The 27,371-nt window shown below is 46.6% G+C and overlaps 1 protein-coding gene across 2 annotated transcripts in view; it reads right to left on the bottom strand.

The window, feature by feature from the left end:
- Positions 1-27,371, bottom strand: part of pnpla7 (patatin like phospholipase domain containing 7) — a 122,828-nt gene that overhangs the window by 73,391 nt on the left and 22,066 nt on the right. For both annotated transcript variants that reach the window (XM_033049375.1, XM_033049376.1), the window contains exons 6-15: positions 23,772-23,860; positions 20,306-20,446; positions 17,533-17,692; positions 16,167-16,247; positions 12,598-12,726; positions 12,437-12,517; positions 10,073-10,229; positions 7,089-7,195; positions 5,192-5,344; positions 4-81 (exon numbers count right to left, since the gene is read on the bottom strand). In XM_033049375.1, coding sequence (XP_032905266.1) covers positions 4-81; positions 5,192-5,344; positions 7,089-7,195; positions 10,073-10,229; positions 12,437-12,517; positions 12,598-12,726; positions 16,167-16,247; positions 17,533-17,692; positions 20,306-20,446; positions 23,772-23,860 — 1,176 coding nt within the window. The remainder of the gene's footprint in view (positions 1-3; positions 82-5,191; positions 5,345-7,088; positions 7,196-10,072; positions 10,230-12,436; positions 12,518-12,597; positions 12,727-16,166; positions 16,248-17,532; positions 17,693-20,305; positions 20,447-23,771; positions 23,861-27,371) is intronic.

Below are 27,371 nucleotides of genomic sequence, written 5' to 3'. Positions count from 1 at the left end.
TACCTGGTCACCTTGCCGTGCTACCACCATTCCTGCTTTCACTTGCTGAAGGCTCACCCTCCCATCCAGCAGTGACGGATCCTAGGAAGGAGGAGGAAAAGCAGTGATAAGAATAATCAATTTCTGCTCTAACCTTATCTTCTGTACTGCTCCAATTTCAAGATCTCCTCCGTCATGCTGTCAGAAGGACATCTGATTACAGGCTGCTCAGACTACAGCTCCTTGCCTTGGTCTCAGCATCAGAATGTAGCTCGAAAGGCAACTTCCAAATGTGTGACATATGTCCCGAATCCTACACCTCACGCTGCCTCGACAAGGCCAGCAGCATAATCAAGGACCAGTCGCACCCCGGCCACTCCCTCTTCTCCCCTCGGGCCAAAGGTACAGAAGTGTGAAAATGCAAACCTCCAGATTCAGGGACAGTTTCTTCCCAGCTGTTATCAGGCAACTGAACCATCCTACCAACAACTAGAGAGCAGTCCTGAACTACTATCGTTTTTTTATAGTTTTTAGTGAGTCCTGTTTTTTTGTTTGTAGGGGATATGGTCTTTTTAATGTGGGGGGTAGGTGTAACTATATTTTTCGGTCCCTACCTGGTCGGTGTGGCAGCCTTTTCTCCGGGCTGCCCGTCGACCCGTCCTCGTGGCCTACCAGCGGCCTTGGAGCGCCGTTTCCTGGCGGGGACCGCCCAGCACTTCGGCCTCGGCGGCGGCACAGTGTTGGAGCGCTGGAGCGGAGCGGAGTGGAGCGTGCGATGCCTTGCCTGGGTCGCCACGCTGGAGCGACGCGCTGGAGCTCTGGCGAGCTGGACCGCCGAGAGCAACATCTCCGGGCTGCGGGTCTGTGGAGCGGAGAGGCGGCGTGTGGAGAGGTGGCAGTGCGGAGAGGCGGCAGTGCGGAGAGGCGGTGCCGACTTTTTCATCGGGAGCCTGGGAGCTCCAAACCGGCGCAGCCTTGTCGGCTTCGGCAGCTGCGGGCTCCAACCAGGAAGCGGCCGTTCCAGGTGGCCCAGCCGCCGAGAGGACTCTCCCGACGCCGGGGCAAGACCACCCGGTGAGAACGGCCAGGGACATCGGGCCTCCGTAGAGGCAATTGCGGTGGCCTCAATAGGCCTGACTTTGGGGTGAACATGGGGTGGGGACTGGACATTGTGCCTTCCTCCACGGTGCTATCCACTGTGGGGGGATGATTTTGTTGTCTAATTGTAGTCCTGTAGGTCTGTGTCCAAGATGGCTGCCGTGAAGAGAGAGTGGACGCTGGCGCGCTTTGGCTGCCGCTGCTCTCTCTTCACACTGTGTTTTTGATTTTCTGTTTTTGGATTGAATTCGGTTTTTAATTTGTGTCTCTGTGATGTCTTTATTACTTGTTATATTCCGATTATATGTTTTTATTCCAATTACTATGTAAGGTGTCCTTGAGATGTCTGAAAGGCGCCCATTAAATAAAATTTATTATTATTATTATTACTATCTACCTCATTGGTGACCATTGGACTATCTTTGATTGGACTTTACTGGCTTTACCTTGCACTAAACATTATTCATTTATTCTTTTATCATGTATCTGTACATTGTGGACGGTTCGATCATAATCATGTATTGTCTTTCTACTGACTGGTTAGCAGGCAACAAAAGCTGTTCACTATCTCGATACATGTGACAATAAACTGAACCCAAGCGTGAAATCCCAACTTCCGTTAATTTAATCCCAGGGCTGGCAAGAGAGACCTGATACAACCCAGGACAAATATTGAAAAGCAAAGGAAACAAAACTAACACCATGAGGGGAGATTTTTGTGGTTAGTGGCTCTGATTGGATTCACCACATCTCCATGCTACGTAGGACACCATTCTGCCCATCTAATCCCTGCTGGCTCCCATTCACCCACCACTCCACATATTCCCCTCAACCTCCACACCCTCGTCCATTGCCTTTGTCACCTCCTCAACAAACTCAATCGTTAATGTCTTGTAAAGATCTGATACAAAACAAAGTTCCTTCTACAGGATATGATTTTACAAATCAAAATCTGTAACGGACCATACTGTAAGTTAACAATGTGTTAATAATAATTCGGCACAGTGGGGCAGCCTTACAGCCAGAGACCCGAGTTCGATCCTAAGTGTGGTGCTGTCTGTGTGGAGTTTGCACGTTCTCCCTGTGACTGTGTGGGTTTTCCGCAGGAGCTCTAGTTTCCTCCCACACTCCCAAGACATGTAGGTTTGTAGGTTAATGGGCTTCAGTAAAATTGTAAATTGCCCCAAGTACGTAGGATAGTGCTAGTGTGCGGGTGATCGCTGGTCGGCGCGGACTCAATGGGCCGAAGAGCCTTTTTCCGCGCAATATCACTAAAGTCTAAGACTGAACAAATAGTAACGGAGATGGCAGCATTAGCAAGCTGACTCAAGGCCTCAATGCTTGCTCTTTAGATTGCAACACAACGGGTTTAAGTGTGCCATTATTCAGCTATATAACTGACAAGGCCACATAAACCATTTAGTGCATAGCTTGGCAGCAATTTGCAGAGCAAATTAGCTAAAGGAATGATATTTCACTCAACACACGACAGTCTTTACACAAAGCAATTCATTCTCATCTTTCATTCAAACATTCCAAAAATTATCCTCCGCACTGCTTCAGCAAAGCTAGATTCTCAAATGAAAAACCCGCAGGAGAATGAATGACATGCTCCGAGGGAAGATTCAGCTAGATTTGAATGAAAAATGAAAGCAAAGTGCTTTGTGTGGAAGACTCTTGGTGTTAGTGAACTATTAGTAAATTTGTTCTTTGAGAATCACTGCCAAGCTGTGCATTAATTAGATTAGGTCGTTGTGAATAATTAATGGCTTGAATAGCAGCACATACTTGAGGTACATCAAAGCCTTGAAATAGCTTCCTCTGGTCCAGAAACCAAATGTGACCGAGGGTGAACTCAGGAAGGGAAATTACTGCAAATATTTAAACCAAGTAGCATCAGCAGAGAGCAAAGTAAAGGCAATGTTTCAAGTCAAGGACCTTTCATCAGAATCATTTCTCTCCCCACAGCTGGTCTGACCTACTGAGTAGTGCCAGTATTTCCAGTTTTCATTTCCAATTAGGGCCACAGAGTGATGCAGCGTGGAAACAGTCCGTTTGGCCCAACTTGCCCACACCGGCCAACATGCCCCATCTACACTAGTCCCACCTGCCTGCAAAAGGCCCATCTCCCTCTAAATCTGTCCTATCCATGCACCTGTCCAAATGTTTCTTAAACGTTGGGAAAGCACATGCCTCAACCTTTAGGCCATTCGGCCCATCAAGTCTACACCGCCATTCAATCATGGCTGATCTATCTCCATTTTCACCATGTTGAAAATCCAGCGGTGACCAGAAAGATGCTACGTCTCTTTGGGTGAGTGAGGAGACGACTCACGACCATACAGGCAACACCCTGGTGACATGTCGCAGGGTGAAGCCAGTCTGATTGTGAGTACTCGCCCAAAGAGTCGTACCTTGTTCTGGTCGACGCTGGGATTTTCAACATTTTGAAAAATTTCGGCGACCTGCAACAACCTATGCTGGCAGTTGCCGAAAAAGTTGCGTAAGTGGGACAGGCCCATTAGAATCCTGCTAGAACCTGCAATGTTACATAAATGTAGGTGGTTGCTGCTAACTCCAAATAAATTTGGACGCTCAGATATGCATAGGATGGGGTTGCCTGGAATAAAAAATTAGTCAAATAGATAGCTCCATCAGGAGGAGTTTATCTATTCAACATTCCCTGAGTTAATACATATCACAAGGAAAGAAGAATGGAGATGAAGCCTTGAAGGGCCGAATGGGATCATGCTTTGTATATGCTGAACATTATTGGTCAAACATGCAGGCTAGCACTATATTGTTAATCATTTTAATCTTTACTTTAGACTTCAGACATACGGCGTGGAAACAGGCCCTTCGGCCCACCGAGTCTGTGCCGACCTGTGAACTAGCACTATCCTACTCACTAGGGTCAAGTTACAATTTTTTTTACAGAAGCCAATTAACCTACAAGCCTGCACGTCTATGGGAGAAAACCGGAAAAACCCACGCGGTCACAGGGAGAACGTACAGACTCCGTATAGACAGCACCCGTAGTCAGGGTCGAACTCAGATCTCTGTGAGGCAGCAACTTTGTCCCTGCTCCACTGTGCCGCACATAACTACAGGAGTTCTTCTGAAAATAATCTCAATCTATAACTTCAGAATCTGGTCATCAGCGCAGTTTATGCTCAGCATCCATTGTATTTCCTTTCACTTTACCAACTGGCTGGCAAAGATCAACTCTTACATATTACGCTACAATATCACAGAGTTTCACCAAGATATGATGTACATTCAATAATGTACACTTGACGTCCAGTTTCTCATTTGATGCGATGGAAAATCAATCATACAGCAGCTTAAGAGTAATCAAATTAAATGTTCATGAATTACATTTATTTTCATCCAAACTGATTAGTGTAAAAAGGTTCTCAGAGCCAAGTGTGTCATCAATCATTCCTTGAACGGGGTTTGGATCGGAATCTGTAAGATTAAAAGCCTCAGCAATCCTTTTGAAAGGAGCAACACAGGGAGTGAAAGACTTAAACAGCTCATCTGCAAACATTTGCTAGGAAACTGAGTCCAATAAGCGAGTTCGGTATTCCGAAAAACGCAAGGAATCCTGGGATTTGTCAAAGGTCACTTGCTATAAAGAACAGGTCCACCATCGATCCGGCACCCTTGTTTCCAGGGTTATCCTTTCTGGTTATCCGTGTTGCTGGACCACCAGAGGTCACCACCTCCGAGAGGAGTGCAACAGTACCGGAACCTTCCGCCTAGGCCGCCAGGGGGCCGAGATGCCGGCACACAAAGTCAGCCTCGGAAGTTGGCAATGGGAACGGCTCTGCCAGCTCCGACCGGGATAGAGTTCCGGACACTAGCGAGCCTATTCCACCCGCCGATCGGCCGCGGAAGTCCCAATGAGGTCGAGATCGGCCTCCTCGCCCAGCCTAGGCAACACATTTTTGGGGGGGGGGGGACATCCAGGGGGAATTTCAAGTGCACTCTGGTAATTTTGTCCGGATTTAAGGAGATTCCAGACCAGCAGTTGCTGGAAAATCAGCGGTGGACCTGTACCACGTTTGTTTTGATAAAAAGGTCGGCTGAGGCAAGTATTTTTAGAACTTACATCTAGTTTCATCAAAGTTAGGAGATCCTTCTTGGCAGCCTCTAGGATCTGTTGCTTATGGTTGGTGACCTGTATGCCAGTGTGGTCCTCACCCTCAGTGTAATGGTAAACGCTGGGCTGCTCCAACATAGTCACGCTCTTCTTCACTGTGGACTATTGAAACAGAAGAATTAAAGTCAGCAACATATATATATATATATATACAGGTGCACAACCTTTTATCCGGAGTTCCGAAACCGAAAAGCTCCGAAAACCGGACATTTTTTCCAGGATGTCGTCTGCACATCAAAGCCCGCGTTTGGTGCCAAACTTGACCCGAAACGACCCACGGTCAACCCAGGTCTGTAATACTGTAGCGGCTGCCTCCTCCCCGGAGACCGGGGAGACACTTAAACATCTGTAAATCATTGCTTAAATGTTAGTCAGTTAGTTTGGAGGGCTTTTATGTGAAGGGGGGGGACTTTAATTCTTAGTCCCCTACCTGGTCGGAGAGGCGGGGAACGGGCAATGCCTTACCGGGTCGCCGTGCAGTAAGCTCCTGGACCGCTGTGGCCGACTCCCAACATCGCGGAGCTGGGGCGCGGGCGTCCGGCCGCGGGCGGCGCCTGTTGTAGCTCCGACCCCGGCAACTCTACCCCTGGCTGCGCGGCGCTCTAAATCCAGCGCGGCCCGCGGCCGGACGCCGGCAGCCCCAGCTCCGCGATGTTGGGAGTCGGCGGCCACAGCGCTCCGGGGCTTACCGCACGGCGACCCGGTAAGGCATTGCTCGCTCCCCTCCCCGCTGGTATCCCAGCGCTGCGACGTTTCGTCGCCTATTTCCTTCGCTCCATAGATGCTGCCTCACCCGCTGAGTTTCTCCAGCATTTTTGTCTAACTTCGATTTCTCCAGCATTTTTGTCTACCTTTGAATATTTTATAGAAATGTTTAGTTTATTGTCATGTGTACCGAGATTCAGTGCAAAGCATTTTTCTTGCATGGTATCCAATCAATGGAAAGACTATACATGATTACAATCAAGCCGTCCACAGTGTACAGATACAGGATAAAGGGAGTAGCGGTTAGTGCTAGATAAACTCCAGTAAAGTCTGATTAAACGTTAAGGGTATCCAATGATATAGATCGTTGGTCATGTCTGCTCTCTAGTTGGTGATAGGATGGTTCAATTGTATGTATGTAACGTCACCCATTCCTTCTCTCCAGAGATGCTGCCTGAGTTACTCCAGCAAAATTCAATATATATATATACACACCAGTATATATATACACACAATATATTTCAGCACTATTATTGTTGTGCTGCCGCAAGTAAGAATTTCACTGTTCTGGCTGACCCAAAGTGCTGGAGTAACTCAAGAGTCAAGAGTGTTTTATTGTCACATGTCCCAGCCAGAACAGTGAAATTCTTACTTGCGGCAGCACAACAATAATAGTGCAGAAAGACAAAGCCAATGCCCCGAGTCTCTAGAGTTCAGAGATTATCAGCAGGTCAGGCAGCGTCTCTGGCAAACCAGCTGTGCATGCCCAGTATTTTAGTTTTTTTTATTTCATAGCAGCTCCAACTTTTATTATATTAACATTACGATTCTCTATCATGCTGAAGCAATCAAACTATTTATTATGGGTGCTAACTACCAGAATGGCAAATCCAAGATAACGACAGGATCCTTGATGATTTAGAACAAGATGCTATTTTTTCCCTTTGTTAATGATGCCCAACTTGGTCTGCCTCTGCTGCAGGCTTCACTAACGATCTGAAGAAGGGTCTTGACCTGAAACTTCACCCATTGCTTCACTCCAGAGATGCTGCCTGTCCCACTAAGTTACACCAGCAATTTGTGTCTATCTTCAGTCGCCCATAACTCAGTTTCATTAACTGTTGTACAAAGTGATATTTACCTTAATACCAGACAATGCAGGACTGGAGCAGTGCTCTTCTGCCACCAGACTGACCCTCGCTCTCTCACATGCTGTGTTCATGTCAGATTTACCACCCGCCAATCCTCCTGCAATGAGAAAAGGCAATTACTTCCCAGCAAAAAGAACTGTTCATTAATCCAATAACACACGATACAAATTCCCAATGACCTGCAACACCACATTGAGCATGAAAGGTTAGTTTTAATTTGCAATGAATCCGCTGGATTTGGAGGGAGGTGGGGATAGAGAGTCATAGAGTCATACTGTGCAGAAACAGGCCCTTCCAGTTCCCTCCCACTTTCCAAAGACGTGCAGGTTTGTAGATTAATTGGCTTGGAAAAAAATTGTAAATTGTCCCCAGTGTGTGTAGGATAGCGCTAGTGTACGGGGTGATCGCCAATCGGTGCGGACTCAGTGGGCCAAAAGGCCTGTTCCCGCACTGTATCTCTAAAGTTTCATGTCTAAAGAGAAATGAGAGAGAAAGAGACATGTCTGGTTGGAACAATCTCCTGTGATATTTTCAGAACCGGATATTAAACAAAATGACATATCAAAACAATATCTCAATATTTTAGCACGTGTAGTTCCTTCCCCCTCATTTTCACCCATAGTTCAATGACCATTGCTGGGCAAGTCACCTTGTCTACATAAAAACATGGAAAAATAGGTGCAGGACTAGTCCATTCGGCTCTTCGAGCCAGCACCGCCATTCAATATGATAATGGCTGATCATCCACAATCAGCACCCCATTCCTGCTTTCTCCCCATATCCCTTGATTCCGTTAGCCCTAAGAGCTAAATCTAACTCTCTCTTGAATACATCCAGTGAATTGGCCTCCACTGCCTTCTGTGGCAGAGAATTCCACAGATTCACAACTCTCTGGGTGAAAGATGTTTTCCTCATCTCAGTTCTAAATGGCCGACCCCTTATTCTTGTTTAAGAAAGAACTGCACATGCTGGAAAAATCGAAGGTAGACAAAAAAGCTGGAGAAACTCAGTGGGTGAGGCAGCATCTCTGGAGCAAAGGAATCGGCGACATCACCTATTCTTTCGCTACATAGATGCTGCCTCACCCGCTGAGTTTCTCCAGCTTTTTTGTCCACCTACCCCTTATTGTTAAACTGTGACCTCTGGCTCTGGACTCCCCCAAAATTGGGAACATTTTTCCTGCCTCTAGCCTGTCCAACTATCTCTAGACTAAACTCGTAACTCGTGACACTCATAAGTAAATCACCATTGAAGGACTTGCAGCTGAATAAACTATTGCAATCCTTTTGATTCATTATCAACACACTCTTCCGGTCTTTGGTCTATTAATGAACCGTCTGAGCTCCATGATTAGATTCTATCTAACAACTCATTCTGGTGCGCAAGCCACGATTAGATTTTAGTTTTAGTTTAGAGATACAGCGGGAGACAGGCCCTATCGGCCCACTGAGTCATCACCGACCAGCGATCCCTGCCCACTAACACTACCCAACACACACTAGGGTCAATTGTGCATTCATACCAAGCCAATTTACCGGCAAACCTGTACCTCTTTGGAGTGTGGGAGGAAATCAAAAATCTTGGAGAAAACCCACGCAGGTCACGGGGAGAACCTACAAACTCCACACAGACAGCGCCCGGGTCTCTGGCCTTGTGAGGCACTCGCTCTAACGCCGCGCCACTATTAGTTTTTGTCCTTGAGCACCCTCTGTAAATGACCCACACGCCTACATTTGGCCAACATTCACTCCTTTGTTTCTGTTCCTCTCCACTGAACATCCCTTTAGGGTCAAGGATAAATCGTGTGTTTCCAAGGATATTGAATAAATATGTCAAAAGAAACATTAAAGATTGCTGACGCAAACTATGGGACATTTCCTTTGTCACTATGTGTGTTATACTTCAAGAAAAAAGAATCATTACTTTTTCAGTGATCATAAATCTGCCTTCCACAAAACAACAATGCCACTTGTAATGTCTGATGGAAATTTCTCAATGGTATCGTCTTTGTTATTGCTGTCTTAACAATAGACAATAGGTGCAGGAGTAGGCCGTTCGGCCCTTCGAGCCAGCACCGCCATTCAATGTGATCATGGCTGATCATCCCCAATCAGTACCCCGTCCCTGCCTTCTCCCCATATCCCCTGACAAGCACCACTAAATCCACAAAGTGTTTTCAAGTACATATTACTGCTACTTCAAACCATTGTAATGTTTTCTCAATGCACTTGACAACAGGAAACTAAATGAATAAAGCAATACACCAAACAGTAACTTAAGCTTGGAATGCCGCCCATAAAGGCAACATTTGACATCATGAATGCAAAACGGCTGCAATGTGTAGGAAGGAACTGCAGATGCTGGTTTAAACCGAATATTGAAGATAGACACAAAAAGCTGCAGTAACTCAGTGGGACAGGCAGCATCTCTGGAGAGAGAAGGAATAGGTGACATTTCGGGTCTTGAGCCTTCTTCAGACTGAAGAAGGATCTTGACCCAAAACATCACCCTTTTTTTCTCTCCAGAGATGCTGCCTGTCCCCCTGAGTTACTCCAGCTTAGTGTGTCTATCTGCAATATTCATACCACTGGGTTGTAAGCCACCCAAGCAAAATATGAGATGCTGTTCATATAATTTGTGCTGGGCCTCACGCTGACAGTGGAAGAGGCCCAGGACAGAAAGGACAGTGTGGGAATGGGAAGGGGAGTTAAAGTGTGTGAGAAAGAACTGCAGATGCTGGATAAAATTGAAGGTAGACACAAAATGCTGGAGTAACTCAGCGGGTGAGGCAGCATCTCTGGAGAGAAGGGATGGGTGACGTTTCGGGTCGTCTCCACAGATGATGCCTCACTCGCTGAGTTACTCCAGCATCTTGTGTCTACCAGGGGAGTTAAAGTGTTTGGCAACCGGGAGATCAGGCAGCAGCAGGAATCATTGTCTGCCCGTGAGTTAGAGTAAGACGGCAGCTTCATACCTGCGTCCACACCGTGCCCTGGGCCATCGCCACCGCGGTTTGCTTTCTCCCAGCTGTCGTCCTCCAGCACTGGGGCGCTGAGTTGTCGCTTGGTCGCCTTGCTGGGACTGGGCACCGAGATGTTGGACAAGGACAGCAAGGGGATGGCTTGGCTTTCCTGCAGCAAATTAATCATCTTTACAATGAATGGAGAATTAACAGAGTGGAGGCGCCATCAAGTGTGGCAGCCTCGTCTGCAGCTGGTCGTCCGTCACCTTTTTTTAAAATATATTCAATTTTGTCAAAAAGTTTTGTTTTGGAGGCCTTTTAGTCTTTTTATGTGGGGGATGGAGACGTCACCTATTCCTTCGCTCCATAGATGCTGCCTCACCCGCTGAGTTACTCCAGCTTTTTGTGCCTACCAAAGCAGTGCAGATGCTGGTTTATCCATCTTTTCACTGTACCTCGGTACACGTGACAATAAACTAAACTGAAACTATAGACCAAGGGTTCCCAACCGGGGGTAAATTTCAACTACCCAGGGGGTCAATTTGTTGATTCTGAATTTGTACATATTTTTTCTCATTGGCCGACTGTGCTTGGTTCTGGTATACCACTATCTGTTCATCATCTGTTCATCAATAAGTGACATAACATTGTTATGTGCTATTAAAGTTGCCGGGGGTAAACGGGCCAAAATAGGTTGGGAAACCCCGGTCATAGATCGACACAAGGTGCTGGAGTAACTCAGCAGGTCAGACACAAAGTGCTGGAGTAACTCAGCGGGTCAGACACAAGGTGCTGGAGTAACTCAGCGGGTCAGACATGATGGTGCTGGAGTAACTCAGCGGGTCAGACACAAGGTGCTGGAGTAACTCAGCGGGTCAGACATGATGGTGCTGGAGTAACTCAGCGGGTCAGACACAAGGTGCTGGAGTAACTCAGCGGGTCAGACACAAGGTGCTGGAGTAACTCAGCGGGTCAGACACAAGGTGCTGGAGTAACTCAGCGGGTCAGATACAAGGTGCTGGAGTAACTCAGCGGGTCAGACACAAGGTGCTGGAGTAACTCAGCGGGTCAGACACAAGGTGCTGGAGTAACTCAGCGGGTCAGACATGATGGTGCTGGAGTAACTCAGCGGGTCAGACATGATGGTGCTGGAGTAACTCAGCGGGTCAGACATGATGGTGCTGGAGTAACTCAGCGGGTCAGACACAAGGTGCTGGAGTAACTCAGCGGGTCAGACACAAGGTGCTGGAGTAACTCAGCGGGTCAGACACAAGGTGCTGGAGTAACTCAGCGGGTCAGACACAAGGTGCTGGAGTAACTCAGCGGGTCAGACATGATGGTGCTGGAGTAACTCAGTGGGTCAGACACAAGGTGCTGGAGTAACTCAGCAGGTCAGACACAAGGTGCTGGAGTAACTCAGCGGGTCAGACATGATGGTGCTGGAGTAACTCAGCAGGTCAGACACAAGGTGCTGGAGTAACTCAGCAGGTCAGATACAAGGTGCTGGAGTAACTCAGCAGGTCAGACAGCACCTCTGGAGGAAAAGGATGCTTGACGTTTTGGGTCGGGACCCATCTTCAGACTGAAAGTAGAAGTGGGGGCGGGGAAATAAACTGGAAATAAAAAGGTCTAGAGAGGGTAGAAGGCCGTCTGAGGAAGTCCCGACCCAAAACGTCACCCATCCATTTTCTCCAGAGATGCTGCCTGACCTTTTGTATCTATCTGTTTACACTTAACGCACTGTGCGCCCATTCAGACACCATCAAAGCTCCTTAAGATGACACAACATCGCCAACAAATCTGCATTTTTTAATTTCCAGCTAGGGGTATTATTAGAATCCAAGTTTTTTTGGAGATACAGCATGGAAACAGGCCCTTCAGTCCACACTAATCCCAAAGGGTTTTCACACCAAGCCATCACTGCCCTCGGTGAGAATGTGTGGCACAGTTGGTGTTAAAATATTTGCAGATACATGTGGGGCAGGCATGTATGTGCCTACAATCTTTCTCCTTGCTGAGAGAAGGTTTCAGAAGCGTTAGATTGCGAGGGGCTGCAGCTGCTAATGCTGCATGAGCACTATTAATGAGATTGTTCATATTTAGGTAGAAACAATTAAATAGAGAAATCAACATATCAAGCAGTTTAAGATTTAATGATGTTTTGATTCTGGTTCATCTGAATTAATTGCTTAAAGTCCTTTACCCCCAGATTTCTATGAACCTTTAAATGTGCCTAATGTCTTCCATCTCATTTAACACATTTATTCCTTGACTCATTCCACCTTCTTGAACTGTATTAACATATGATGAGTGTTTGACAGCTCGCTGCAGTTTAGAAGGATGAGGGTTTTACGGTGCCCAGTGTAAACAACGTACCGAATTGAAGAGTTCTTTGGTCAGGCCCAGGTAGTTATGCAACGCCAGGAAGGTCACTCTCTGTAAACGCACCATGATTATCTGTGGAAACAAAACCTGCCGTTATCCTTCGTCAAACATCAGTAACAGCCGAGTTCCCCGTGAAACTAATAGATCCTTACCTGAATCACTCGCACCAGGGTTTCCGGGTACTTTTGGAAGACTGACAGAAAGGCGCTGGCTGGCAAACGCAGAACGGTGGATGTTTGCATGGCCCTGGCAGAAACGGTTTTATAGGGAGAAGGATAACCCTAGAAATGCAAGAAAACATAAGTTGAACACACATATGTACCTATACTGCTCACTGTGTCACAGTCCGAGTCATACAGCGTGAAAACAGGTCCTTCGGCCCAATTTGCCCACACCGACCAACATGTATATACTAGTCCCACTTGCCTGCATTTGGCCCATATTCCTCTAAATCTGTCCCACCCATGTACCGGTCCAAGTGTTTTTTAAATGTTGTGATAGTACCTACCTCAACTACCTCCTCCAGCAGCTCGTTCCAGACACCCACCACCGTTTATGTGAAACATTGTCCCTGAGGTCATATCAAATTTTTCCCCCCTCACCTTAAACTTATGTCCTCTGGTTTTTGATTGCCCTACTCTGGGTAAAAGAGTGCTTGATTTCATCTGATTACAAACATCAAAGCAGGTGACAAGTTGTGATTTAGAAGCTGCTGTCAGACTATGCCTTTTTTACATTTTTAACAAACCAAGTAGCCTACAAACCTGTACATCTTTGGAGTGTGGGAGGAAACCAGAGCTTGCCAAACTCCATACAGACAGCACGGAGTCAGGATTGAACCCAGGTCTCTAATGCTGTAAGTCAGCAACTCTACCACTGCACCGCCGTTGGCTTGGTATAAATGTAAATTGTCCCTGGTGTGTGTAGGATAGTGTTAGTGTGCGGGGATCGCTGGTCGGTACCGATTCGGTGGGCCGAAGGGCCTGTTTCTGCCCTGTATCTCTAAACTAAACTAAGTAAGAATGGTTGACATTTCGGATCAAGACCCTTCTTCGACCCGAAACGTCACCCATTCCTTCTCTCCAGAGATGCTGCCTGTCCCACTGAGTTATTCCAGCATTTTGTGTCTATCCCATTTAAACCAGCATCTGTAGCTCCTTCCTACACATAAACTAAGTATGAAACATGGTGGCATGTTATAAATACTGGCATCATCGCTTCTTGTCAGCGTGATCAATGCTGATGAGAAAACTCAAGTGCAATTGTTCGGCCACTTCAAGAGAACCAGAGCAGAGACATCTCATTAAAAATCAAACTTCACAACTATGTTTTTAGCAACTAGTTCATGTTCAGTAGCATTTCTACTACCATTGACAAATACAACCAAAATGGGAACTAAATTCCCTGGGGCTACTTAAAGCAGCACACACAGTATTAAAGATGGGGATACAATTAAACAATCATCATAAGGAGTGAAACTAAACCAACTTTAAATTTTTATTACTTGCAAACTTATAACTCTACTTCAGACACCTTTAAAGTATAACATTGTTACTGACATTTCACTTCACATTTAGAGGAAATTGATATTTTGAACTTGGTTAAAACCAGCACACTAAGACCTCTGTGGAAGTTCCAGCATTCTAATTTCAACTGTGTCATATTGACTTATTTTCTTATTTTATATTAAGCCACAAACTTTACAAAAGAGAGACAGAAAAGCTGTGTATAGAAGTACAGGAGATATTCCAGCAATGTAGCACAGGAACATAAAACATTTCAAACATTGATTAAGTATTGGGCAGCACGGTGGCGCAGTGGCAGAGTTGCTGCCTTACAGCGCCAGACTACGTTACAGCTGCCTGACTACGGGTGCTGTCTGTACGGAGTCTGTACGTTCTCCTGTGACCGCGTGGGTTTCCTCCAGGTGCTACGGTTTCCCACCACACTCCAAAGACGTACAGGTTTTTAGGTTAACTGGCTTCGGTATAATTGTAAATTGTGTAGGAAGGTGCTAGTGTTTGGGGTGATTGCTGTTCAGCACGGACTCGATGGGCCGAAGGGCCTGTATCTGTGCTGTATCCCTAAAGTCTAAACTATTGATGATCATAAACTAATTGGGACATACGAACAGAAATATAGTTGCAGGGCTGACGTTTAGGGTTCGCTATCTGACTGGACACAAGGAGACATACGTTGCTCGACCTAAACAGCAAAGCCAGGTCAATCAAATTTAATATCTGAAGGCACGAAACGTCACCTATTCCTTCTCTCCAGAGATGCTGCCTGAACCGCTGAGTTACTCCAGCATTTTGTGTCTATCTTCAATCAGATTTAAACCATGCAGCAAGAAAAGCCAGGGCAAAGCTTTGAAATGTTCTCCCCAGGATGGAATGAGTCTGGGTCGCAGTGTCTTAGGTCTGTGTGTTGGAGGTGGGATTGTGTCAGAGTTCCTGCAACTATTCACTACCCAGCTACCCCAACTTAAAGATACTCGAGTGTGTACTGAGCACAGGCTGTTTCTGGCTTGTCTCAAAACCCAAACCGCATCAACACATGTTGCCTAGGATCATTATGAATGAAAAAACAAAGAGTTATTGGTACTCTAGTAACCCTACGCCCAAACATCAGGAATAGAAAAATAATCATCGTCTGAAGACAAGATATATTCACTGCAATAAAGAGGAATTGATTAGAATGCAGCAGAACCAATGGTTCAATGATAGACACAAAAACCTAGAGGAACTCAGCGGGTCAGGCAGCATCTCTGGGGAAAAGGTATGGGTGATGTTTCGGGTCGAGACCCTTCTTCAGACTCAATGGTTCATGGTTCAATGGTGCTTTATTCTGCAATGGTGTAGAACTTAACCCACTACAACAAGTTTCATATTGGAGAGAGACACACAAAGTGCTGCAGTAACTCAGCATCGCTGGAGAGAAGGAATGGGTGAGGTTTTGGGTTGAGACCATTCTTTAGACTGGCTCATTCTGGGACTTAAAAGGCTAATGGTGAAGATGTCAGTATGTGTGGTGGATGAGAGCAAAACATTGTTAACTGTGCACCAAAATGGAGAATCAGCTCACAAACATGACCAAACATGGTAGTAATTACTCCAGAGAAGGAATGGGTGACGTCTCGGGTTGAGAAGTGTCTAAAGAAGGGTCTCGACCCGAAGCGTCACCCATTCCTTCTCTCCAGAGATGCTGCCTGTCCTGCTGAGTTACTCCAGCATTGTGTGTGTCTGTCTTCTGTAGAATCGAGGAACTGCAGATGTCAGTTAATGCACTAAAGGATACAAAGTGCTTGAGCAACTCAGCAGGTCGCAACATCATCTGTGGAGAATGCGGATAGGTGATGTATTGGGGTTGAGACACCTTCTTCAGACACCTATCCACGTTCTCCAGAGATGCTGCCTGACCCGCTGAGTTACTCCAGCATTGTGTGTCTGTCTTCGGTGTAAACCAGCATCTGCAGTTCCTTCCTGTACATGGCACTAATTAATCCCTGGATCGTAGGAGGAAAATTATGGTTCATTATGCAAAATAAATCAGCATTGAGTCACTTTTTTCATAGAAACCTAGAGTTGTATTAAATATTGTACAACAATTAATGCTAGCTGGAGCACCACTGCCGGTACACAATACAAATCAAAACTGCCCTACAGGGCTTTAGTTCAGTCCTAAATAACATGGCCTTTGCTGTCGTGCTGGATTCACTCACCGTAATGACGTCGAGGATACTGAGGAGACTGTGGACACTGTCCCCTGGTAACACCTCCTTCACCACCACTTCAGTGCCATCCTGATCAACACACAATGGCGACATTCAACATCAACGCTTTACACAACTATTCTCACCTGCACTTTTGTTCTCTCCCTCCCGCACCCCCCTCCCCTCCCGCACCCCCCTCTCCTCCCCCACCCACCTCCTCTCTACCACCCCCCCTCTCCCTCACCCCCACTCCCCTCCCGCACCCCCCTCTCCTCCCCACCCACCCCCCCCTCTCCCTCACCCCTCCCCTCCCCTCCCCTCCCTCCCGCACCCCCCTCTCCTCCCCCACCCCCTCTCCCTCACCCCACTCCCCTCCTGCACCCCCCTCCCCTCCCGCACCCCCCCTCTCCTCCCCCACCCACCTCCTCTCTACCACCCCCCCTCTCCCTCACCCCACTCCCCTCCCTCACCCCCCCCTCCTACTCTCCACCCCCCCTCCTCCTCTCCACCCCCCTCTCCTCCACCATTCAATCATGGCTGATCTCTGCCCCCTAATCCCATTTTTCTGCCTTCTCCCCATAACCCTTGACACCCATTCTAATTTAAAAAATGTCTATCTCTGTCTTAAAAATATCCACTGACTTGGTAAAGATTTAAGGCATCGTCAAATCTCTGTGATCTGATCCACGCTACTGGCTGAGTGCTTGCCCCCCCCCCCCCCCCCCCTCCTCAATACAAGGTGATCTGTGCAATGTTAGGAGGGATGTCGTTTGTCCATTTAAAAGGCAGAAGATTTTAAAAATCATGTTTAGTTCATTGCCTCATATTACCATTCCGCTAATACACACAGAGTGCTGGAGTAACTCAACTCAGGCAGCATCTCTGGACAAAAGGGATGGGTGACGTTTCATGTCTGTTGAACAGTCTGAAGAAGTTCCCCACCCGAAATGTCTCCCAACCTTTTTCTTCGCCGTTCAATCATGGCTGATCTATCTTTCCCTCTCTATCCCATTCTCCTGGTTCAATCAAGAACCTATCCATCTCCACCTTAAAAATATCCACTGACTTGGCCTCCACAGCCTTCTGTGGCAATGAATTCCACAGATTCAACACCCTTTGGGTAAAGAAATTCATCCTAATTTGCTTCCTAAAGGAACATTTAATTCTGAGGCTGTGACCTTCGGTCCTAGACTCTCCCACTAGTGGAAACCTCCTCTCCACATCCACTCTATCCAGGCCTTTCACTATTCCGTAAGTTTCAATGAGGTTCCCCCTCATCCTTCTAAACTCCAGCAAGTACAGGCCCAGTGCCATCAAATGGTATCTTGTGAATGGTGGGGGCAGTAGTGTGTGAGGGAGAGGCATCTGCCCTTACATTCTCACTGATGCAGAGTTCCAGCCTCCCTTCCTGGACCACGTAGATGCTGTCATCCAGTTCGCCCGGGCGGAAGATGTACTCCCCTTCGTGAACCTGTACGAAGAACATGTGTTTACACAGCTCCAGGAACAGTGGCTTCTCAAAGTGTCCCAAGACCCTGAAAGCACAAATGACAACACATTTAGCACCGCACCAGATACTATCAATGCAGAACCAAAGAACTGCAAATGAAATGTGTAGGAAGGGACTGCAGATGCTGTTTACATCGAATATAGACACAAGATGCTGGAGTAACTCAGCGGGTCAGGCAGCATGTCTGGAGAGAAGGAACGGGTGACATTTTGGATCGAGACATTGCTTCAGATGAAGGGTCTCGACCCAGAATGTCACCCATTCCTTCTCTTCAGAGATGCTGTCTGTACTGCTGTTATTCCAGCATTTTGTGTCTGTCTTCAAAGAACTGCAGAATGCTAGTTTATACCACAGATAGACACAAAGTGCTGGAATAACTCAGCGGGTCAGGCAGCATTTCTGGAGAAAAAAGGATGGTTGATGTTTCAGGTCGGGACCCTTCCTCTTTCTCTTGAGATGCTGTCTAAACCGCTGAGTTACTCCAGCACTGTCTCTATACTATTAATGAATATCAGCTCCGTTGATATCTGTGCAAAATAATATAGAAAGGCAGATGTTTAAGAAGGAACTGCAGATGCTGGAAAATCGAAGGTAGACAAAAATGCTGGAGAAACTCAGCGGGTCAGGCAGCATCTATGGAGCGAAGGAATAGGTGACATTTCGGGTCGAAACCTTTCTTCAGACCCTGTCAAGAAAGGCAGATTGACATTTAAGTTTAGTTGTAGAGATACAGCACAGAAACTGGCCCCTCAGGGTGCAGGTTAATTAGCTTCTGTAAACGGCCCCTAGTGTGTAGGATGTGAAAGTGGGGTAACCTAGAGCCTGGGTTTTGTGGATGGCACAGTATAGGCAGGAGATCCCAGTGGTGGATGCATTGAGAAGGGGCACTAGTCTCATGGGCTGGTTAGTCCTCTGACCAGCTCTTGTGCCGACAATCGGCTGAGTAGCACGAGCTAGAACCATTACCGACAGCATAATATCTTGTTGATATTGCTGTGCCAAATGTTAGTATTCTAAACTTGGCTTCTGTGAATTGTCATTCTGTAAAAAGCTGCCTTGGATAAAGTATAGCTAGATTATTTCTATCTCCAGGGGGTCTCAAAGGTCAAGGTCAAAGGTCAAAAACTTTATTTGCCATTTGTGCTTACACACATAGGAACTCTTGTGCGGCTATTCAGAGAGTCAAGTCAAGTTAAAAATTAAAATTAAAAATTAAAAAATTTTAAAAAATTTAAAAAGACACACAGAAGACACATAGAGCATTGTAACTTGCACAAACCCTATATCAGGACATCAGTTCATTTTGTTTTGTTTTGGCCAAGAGTCTCACTGTTGCAGGGAAGAAGCTCTTAAAAAAGCGTGTTCTATTTGTGGCGATACTGTCTGCTCGTCTGTGCCTGAGGTTGTATGTGCAGTTTTTGTGTTTGAGCAGGGAGTGAGCTGGATGTAGTGTGTCTCTAATGATTCTCTCCATTGTCTCCATTGCCTTGGTTAATATCAAATATCCATCAGAGTTAAGCAATTCCACAGTTATGGCTCCATAAATCATAAATAAGCTTTATAACATGAGCACAGTTAAATATTCCAAGAGTCAGATCACACAGGGTGGCACGATGGCACAGCGGTAGAGTTGCTGCCTCACAGCGCCAGAGACCCGGGTTCGATCCAGATTACGGGTGCTGTCTGTACGGAGTTTGTACGTTCTCCCCGTGACCGCGTAGGTTTTCTCCGGGTGCTCCGGTTTCCTCCCACATCCAAAGTCGTACAGGTTTGCAGGTTAATTGGCTTTGGTAAAAAATAATTGTAAATTGTCCTTAGTGTGTAGGATATTGCTAGTGTACGGGGTGATCGCGGGTTGGCAAGGACTCAGCGGGCCGAAGGGCCCGTTTTGCGCTGTATCTCTAAACTAAACTAAAGTGTATCGTGGCACCAGTGTCGATCGAAGCAATTGCTTGTCAATTTCAATGGCTTCCCGCAATGTGATTAGCGACCTGTGTTCTTAAAGAGACAGTGGTATCTGATTACTGAATACACCGTCTGTCCGTTATAACGAAAATCTGTAATAAAGACATCTGCAATAATGAGGATAGACTGTATTTGGAAGGAAGAGGTCTTGGCTGACAGTAAAGCAGTCCAACGTTCATTTCACTTTGTGCTTTGCTCCCATCTGATGACACTAGTTTAGTTTAGTTTAGAGATACAGCGCGGAAACAGGCCCTTCGCCACGAGTCCGCGCCGACCAGCGATCCCTGCACGTTAACACTATCCTACACACACTAAGCATTTGTACCAAGCCAATTCACCTACAAATCTGTACGCCTTTGGAGTGTGGGAGGCAAACGGAGATCTCGGAGAAAACCCACGCGGTCACGAGGAGAACGTACAAACTCTGTACCAACAACGCTGTGGTCGGGATTGAACCCGGATCTCTGGCGCTGCAAGCACTGTAAGGCAGCAACTCTACCGCTATACCACCGTGCCGCCCTTGTTATCACCAATGTTAGTGACGAAGGAGACAAGGTGCTGCATTGTGAGAATCAGTCACAAATTGTAACGGTACGTCAACCAGCTGATAATGAAACAAATATTAATCCCAAGACCTCGTGGACTTGAGGTTCTCGAGTTCCCTGTCCATTACCTCACGTTCTTGAGCATGTAAAGAACCTCAGAGGGCAAGTGGCAATTTTTCACATCAAACTCAGTCAGATCAGCCTCGAGAAGTGAAGAGGGCGGCTCCTTTGGCTGCAGTATTGGAGGCTCCTTCTTCAGCCGCAGTATCCTGCAGAGAACAAGTAAACCTTGTGAACACTCCAGTTAAACACACATGTCCTTACTTATTTTGCTTTAGGTTTGATGGGGTACTGTTTCTGCACCATGATTATGGGTTGAGTAAACGGAACATCAATACAACACTTGGTAGACAAGATGCTGGAGAAACTCAGCGGGTGAGGCAACATCTATGGAGCGAAGGAATAGGTGACGTTTCGGGTCAAGACCCTTCTTCAGACTTAATCAATACAACAGTTAACATCATTAACTTTTAATGTGTTCCTACATTCAGTACAGAAACTCTTGGCACATTAAGGCCCCTTGGATTTACACACGTTCACAACCAGTGCGCTCTGTTCTAACACACTGTTCACAATTCTGACCTAAATGAGTGCATTTGAGGCTATTTTATTAAAAAGGGTCACTGGCTAATTTTGAGGTAACGGCCATTTGAGGACCAGAGGAATAAAATAATATAATCTCAACAATAGAAACAAGAACAGAAATACTGGGATCGGGATCAATAAACAAACTGTGAAGATAGACACAAAATGCTGGAGTAACTCAGCGGGTCAGACAGCATCTCTGGAGAGAAGGAATGGGTGACGTTTCGGGTTGAGACCCTTCTTTGTCACCCATTCCTTCTCTCCAGAGATGCTGTCTGACCCGCTGTGTTACTCCAGCATTTTATGAGTATCTTCAGTGTAAATCCTTCCTACACAATAAACAAACTGCTGGAGGGACACACCTCTGGTCCTAGACTCTCCCACCAGTGGAAACATCCTCTCCACGTCCACTCTATCCATGCCTTTCATTATTCTGTACGTTTCAATGAGGTCCCCCCTCAACCTTCTAAACTGCAGCGAGTACAGGCCCAGTGCATTCAAGCACTCATTATATGCAGGGAATTGCAAGTGGCTTTGATCCTCAACCTGTGAAACGTTAGTGGCCTCACTCTTGTCCACTCCGTATTCTAGCCTTCACATGCCCGCCCACTCACTCACGTGTCTACATCCTCTTGAAGCCCCTTTACATCCTCCGCAGTATTCTGAATCACAACTCATTTTGGAACAACAAATAAAATGTGGAAACATGACATTGGATCCCTCAGTCAAATTGTTATTTGAGATTGTTCATAGCTGGGACACTCACCCGGGTGCTCATTTGACTCCAGCTGCCAAATTGGCTGTCAGTCAGAGTCTTACAACGTGGAAACAGGCCCTTCGGCCCATCATGCCCACATGTCCCATCTACACTAGGATAGCAGCACAAACATAGAAACATAGAAAATAGGTGCAGGAGGAGGCCATTCGGCACTTCGAGCCAGCACCGCCATTCATTGTGATCATGGCTGATCGTCCCCAATCAAAACCCGTGCCTGCCTTCTCCCCATATCCCTTGATTCCACTAGCCCCTAGACCTCTATCTAACTCTATCTTAAATCCATCCAGTGACTTGGCCTCCACTGCCCTCTGTGGCAGGGAATTCCACAAATTCACAACTCTCTGGGTGAAAAGGTTTTTTCTCACCTCAGTCTTAAATGGCCTCCCCTTTATTCTAAGACTGTGTGTGCCCCCTGGTTCTGGACTCGCCCAACATTGGGAACATTTTTCCTGCATCTAGCTTGTCCAGTCCTTTTATAATTTTATATGTTTCTATAAGATCTCCCCTCATCCTTCTAAACTCCAGTACATCAAGGGATTGGAACAGCTTCCTCTGGTCCAGAAACCAAATGTGACCGAGGGTGAACTCAGGGAGGGAAATTACTGCAAATACTTAAACCAGGTAGCATCAGCAGAGAGCAAAGTAAAGGCAATGTTTCAAGTCAAGGACCTTTCATCAGAATCATTTCTCTCCCCACAGCTGGTCTGACCTACTGAGTAGTGCCAGTATTTCCAGTTTTCATTTCCAATTAGGGCCACAGAGTGATGCAGCGTGGAAACAGTCCGTTTGGCCCAACTTGCCCACACCGGCCAACATGCCCCATCTACACTAGTCCCACCTGCCTGCAAAAGGCCCATCTCCCTCTAAATCTGTCCTATCCATGCACCTGTCTAACTGTTTCTTAAACGGTTCTTAGTCTCAGCCTCAACTACCTCCTCTGGCAGCTCGTTCCATACACCCACCACCCTTTTGTGTGAAAAGGTTACCCCTCAGATTCCTATTTTCCCCCTCAACTTAAACCTATATCCTCTGGATTCCCCTACTCTGGGAAATTAGTCAATTTTTAAAAGATATACATAAAATGCTGGAGTAACTCAGGGAGTGGCATCCCTGGAGAGAAGGAATGGGTGACAGTGTGAGGACAGGCGTTTTAAATCGAGAATGAGCCAATTTATTTATTAATCAGCTGCAGAAGTGGTGCTGGTGACCAACTGGAAGACAAGACATCATCGGGACAAATACACTGCAGGAATCAACTATTTCTGTCCTCCCTTCTAAACGGAGACAGATGTTCATAAGTTATAGGAACAGATTAGTCTAGTAATTCCCGATTAAAGATAGTCCGAGGGTCTCCAATGAGGTAGATAGTACTTCTGGACTGCTTCTAGCTGGTAATATTTAAGAAAGAACTGCAGATGCTGGAAAAATCAACGGTAGACAAAAAAGTTTGAGAAACTCAGTGGGTGAGGCAGCATCTATGGAGCGAAGGAATAGGTGACGTTTCGGATCTAGACTCTTCTTCAGACTGATGTGGGGTGGGGGCGGGAAAAAGAAAGGAATAGGCGGAGACAGTGGGCTGTGGGAGAGCTGGGGAGGGGAAGGAGGGAGAAAGCAAGGACTACCTGAAATTGGATAATGTTCATACCGCTGGGGTGTAATATCTGGTAATAGAATGGTTCAGTTACCTGATAACTGTTCTTAAGGTCATACGTTCTCGGAGTAGAATAAGGCCTTTCAGCCCATCACGTCTGCTCCGCCATTCAATCATGGCTGATCTACCTCTCCCTCCTAATCCCATTCTCCTGCCTTCTCCCCATAACCCCTGACATCCATTATTCCCATGACATCAAAGATAGACACAAAATGCTGGAGTAACTCAGCGGGACAGGCAGCATCTCTGGAGAGAGAGAATTGGTGACATTTTGGGTCGAGACCCTTCTTCAGACTGCGAGTCAGGGGAGAGGGGAACAAGCGATGTAGATGGTGTTTAGGACAAAGTAATGGAAGTCTCGACATGAAACGTCACCCATTCCTTCTCTCCAGAGATGCTGCCTGGCCCGCTGAGTTACTCCAGCATTTTGTGTCTATCTTCGGTTTAAACCAGCATCTGCAGTTCCTTCCTACACATACCCATGACATCTATTAATACTGAAACAATTGACACTGTGTACCTTCTAGCCAGGTTCAGTACCTTCTGCCTCTTCCTGAACCTCTGCCTAGGCACGTTGTTCCCAACCAGGGACGAAGTGGACAGCTTCACCTGCAACATAAAGGGATGCACGATGTTGACCACGGCTAGAGCGCACTGCACTAAGTGCAACACTACAGCTCAAAACATCCAACCCTCATACGGGTCAACCACCCACTATCCAGCAACCGGTGGTCCGACGCCACCTTTACTCCAGACAAAGTTACCAGAGCGCACTCGAAGCCCCCCTCAATGGAAGTCCCCCCCGAAAATGTGGCGCCTAGGCCAGGTGAGGCGGCTTCATCAGGAACTTGTAGTTTAGTTTAGTGTCACGTGTAGCGAGGTACAGTGTTGCCTGCTAACCAGATTATACATGATTACAGTCGAGCCGTCCACAGTGTACAGATACAGGACAAAGAAAAGAACTATTAGTGCAAGATAAAGGCTGATTAAAGATTGTCCAAGGGCCACCAATGAGGTAGATAGTAGCTCAGGACCTCAGGACTGCTCTCTGGTTGTGGTAGGATGGTTCAGTTGTCTGATAGCAGCTGGGAAGAAACTGTCCCAGAATCTGGAGGTGTGCGTTTTCACACTTCGGTACCTCTTGCCTGATGGGAGAGGGGAGAAGAGGGAGTGGCCAGGATGGTCTGTTTGGAGGATCTGGGCTGATAACTGTTCATAAGGTCATACATTCAAGAGCAGAATTAGGCTATTCAGCCCATCAAATCTACTCCACCATTCAATCATGGCTGATCTATCTTTCAACCCCATTCTCCTGCCTTCTCTCCATAGGAAGAATAGGAAGAAACTGGCCCTGAATGTGGAGGTGTGTGTTTTCACACTTCTGTCCCTATTGCCTACTGGGAGAGGGGAGAAGTAGGAGTGACCGGGCAGAGTCTGATCCTTGATTAGGTCTTTGGCCCGGATAGAGTGGATGTGGAAAGATGCATCCACTAGTCAGAGAGAGTCACGGACCAGAGGGGACAGCCTCAGAATAAAAGGACGTCCCTTTAGAAAGGAGATGAGGAATATCTTGAGACACAGGGTGGTGAATCTGTGGAATTCATTGCCACAATACGCTGTGGGGGCCGTCAGTGGATATTTTTAAGGCGGAGACTGATAGATTCTTGATTAGTACGGGTGTCAGGGGTTATGCTGAGAAGGCAGGAGAATGGGGTTGAGTTGCAAAGATAGATCAGCCATGATTGAATCAAGGGGTGGGCCAGTGGGACCCAGTGGGATATTCGCTAAGTTTCAATGAGGACCCCTTCATCTTTCTAAACACCAGTGAGTACAGGCCCAGTGCTGTCAAATGCTCATCGTATGCTAACCCACTCATTCTTGGGATCATTCTCATAAACCTCCTCTGGACCCTCTCCAACGCCCCCACATCCTTCCTCAAAACCGCTCACAATACTCCAAATGCGGCCTGCCCCAGCACCTTATATCATTGTATCATTGATTCACTGTGTGTCTGTCATCTGTCCACAGTTTCTGTTCCATCACATTACACTGAACTTTAGCGCTCATTTGTGAGGATCCAGCGCCACCTCCTGGTATTATTGAACTGGTGCGCAGATGCCGTGAATAATATGGTGTAGGAAGGAACTGCAGATGCTGGGTTAAACCGACGATAGACACAAAATGCTGGAGTAACTCAGCGGGACAGGCAGCATCTGTGGAGAGAAGGAATGGGTGACGTTTTGGGTCTTGTCCCGAAACGTCACCCATTCCTTCTCTCCAGAGATACTGCCTGCCCCGCTGAGTTACTCCAGCATTTTGTGTGAATATTATTCATTTTACACACCCACTTTAAGCTTTAAGGGACTTCCCACTGACAGTGGAGCAAATCTCTGTATTCCTCACTAGTAGTGGTAGACTTGATGGGCCAAATGGCCCCATTTTGCAGCTTTTACTTATAGAAACATAGAAACATAGAAATTAGGTGCAGGAGTAGGCCATTCGGCCCTTCGAGCCTGCACCGCCATTCAATATGATCATGGCTGATCATCCAACTCAGTATCCCGTACCTGCCTTCTCCCCATACCCTCTGATCCCTTTAGCCACAAGGGCCACATCTAACTCCCTCTTAAATATAGCCAATGAACTGGCCTCGACTACCCTCTGTGGCAGAGAGTTCCAGAGATTCACCACTCTCTGTGTGAAAAAAGTTCTTCTCATCTCGGTTTTAAAGGATTTCCCCCTTATCCTTAAGCTGTGACCCCTTGTCCTGGACTTCCCCAACATCGGGAGCAATCTTCCTGCATCTAGCCTGTCCAACCCCTTAAGAATTTTATAAGTTTCTATAAGATCCCCTCTCAATCTCCTAAATTCTAGAGAGTATAAACCAAGTCTATCCAGTCTTTCTTCATAAGACAGTCCTGACATCCCAGGAATCAGTCTGGTGAACCTTCTCTGCACTCCCTCTATGGCAATAATGTCCTTCCTCAGATTTGGAGACCAAAACTGTACGCAATACTCCAGGTGTGGTCTCACCAAGACCCTGTACAACTGCAGTAGAACCTCCCTGCTCCTATACTCAAATCCTTTTGCTATGAAAGCTAACATACCATTCGCTTTCTTCACTGCCTGCTGCACCTGCATGCCTACTTTCAATGACTGGTGTACCATGACACCCAGGTCTCGCTGCATCTCCCCTTTTCCTAGTCGGCCACCATTTAGATAATAGTCTGCTTTCCTGTTTTTGCCACCAAAATGGATAACCTCACATTTATCCACATTATACTGCATCTGTCAAACATTTGCCCACTCACCCAGCCTATCCAAGTCACCTTATGAAAAGCATTCCCTCGGGCATTAAATGGGCATCCAGCCCATGTATGTGTATATGTACACGCGCCACCCTGAACACCTCTGAAGCAGTCCTGAACTACGATCTACCTCGTTGGTGGCCCTCGGACAATCCTTGATCAGACGTTGCTGGCATAACCTTGCACTAAACGTTATTCCCTTAAGATGACTGAACTTTATTGCCTTCCATCACAGTGAAGAATGCTGATTCCACTGGGGTGGATGTTTATGGTAAATTCTATTGTGTGCTGTATTTGTATGGCTGCATGGTAACTCAAATATCACAGTACCTTAATTGGTGCACGTGACAACAAATGTGAACTTGAACTTGTATCTATACACTATAAACGGCTCGATTGTAATCCCCTATTGTCTTTCCGCTGACTGGTTGCCACGCAACAAAAGCTCTTCATTCTACCTACACGTGACAACAAACTAAACTGAATAAACTAAACAGAAACTGAAACACTACACACACAATACATAAACAGAACATGCTGTAGTAACTCTGCGGGACATGCAGCATCTCCGGAGAGAAGGAATGGACGACGTTTCGGGTTAAGACTCTTCTTCAGACCCGAAACAGCACGCATTCCTTCTCTCCAGAGATGCTGCCTGTCCCACTGAGTTACTCCGGCATTTTGCGTCTGCCTTCAGTGTAAACCAGCATCTGCAGTTCCTTCCTGCACATAAACAGGACATATCTGTCCCAACCCTGTGCACAGCAACATCACAATAGGAGTGGGAGCAGTGAAGGAATAGACCTTGTAGA

Source organism: Amblyraja radiata, chromosome 32 (genome assembly GCF_010909765.2).
Source record: "Amblyraja radiata isolate CabotCenter1 chromosome 32, sAmbRad1.1.pri, whole genome shotgun sequence".
Classification (NCBI taxonomy): Eukaryota; Metazoa; Chordata; class Chondrichthyes; order Rajiformes; family Rajidae; genus Amblyraja; species Amblyraja radiata.
The sequence above is the reverse complement of the archived record's forward strand: the minus strand, read 5'-3'. Positions and strand labels throughout refer to the sequence as shown.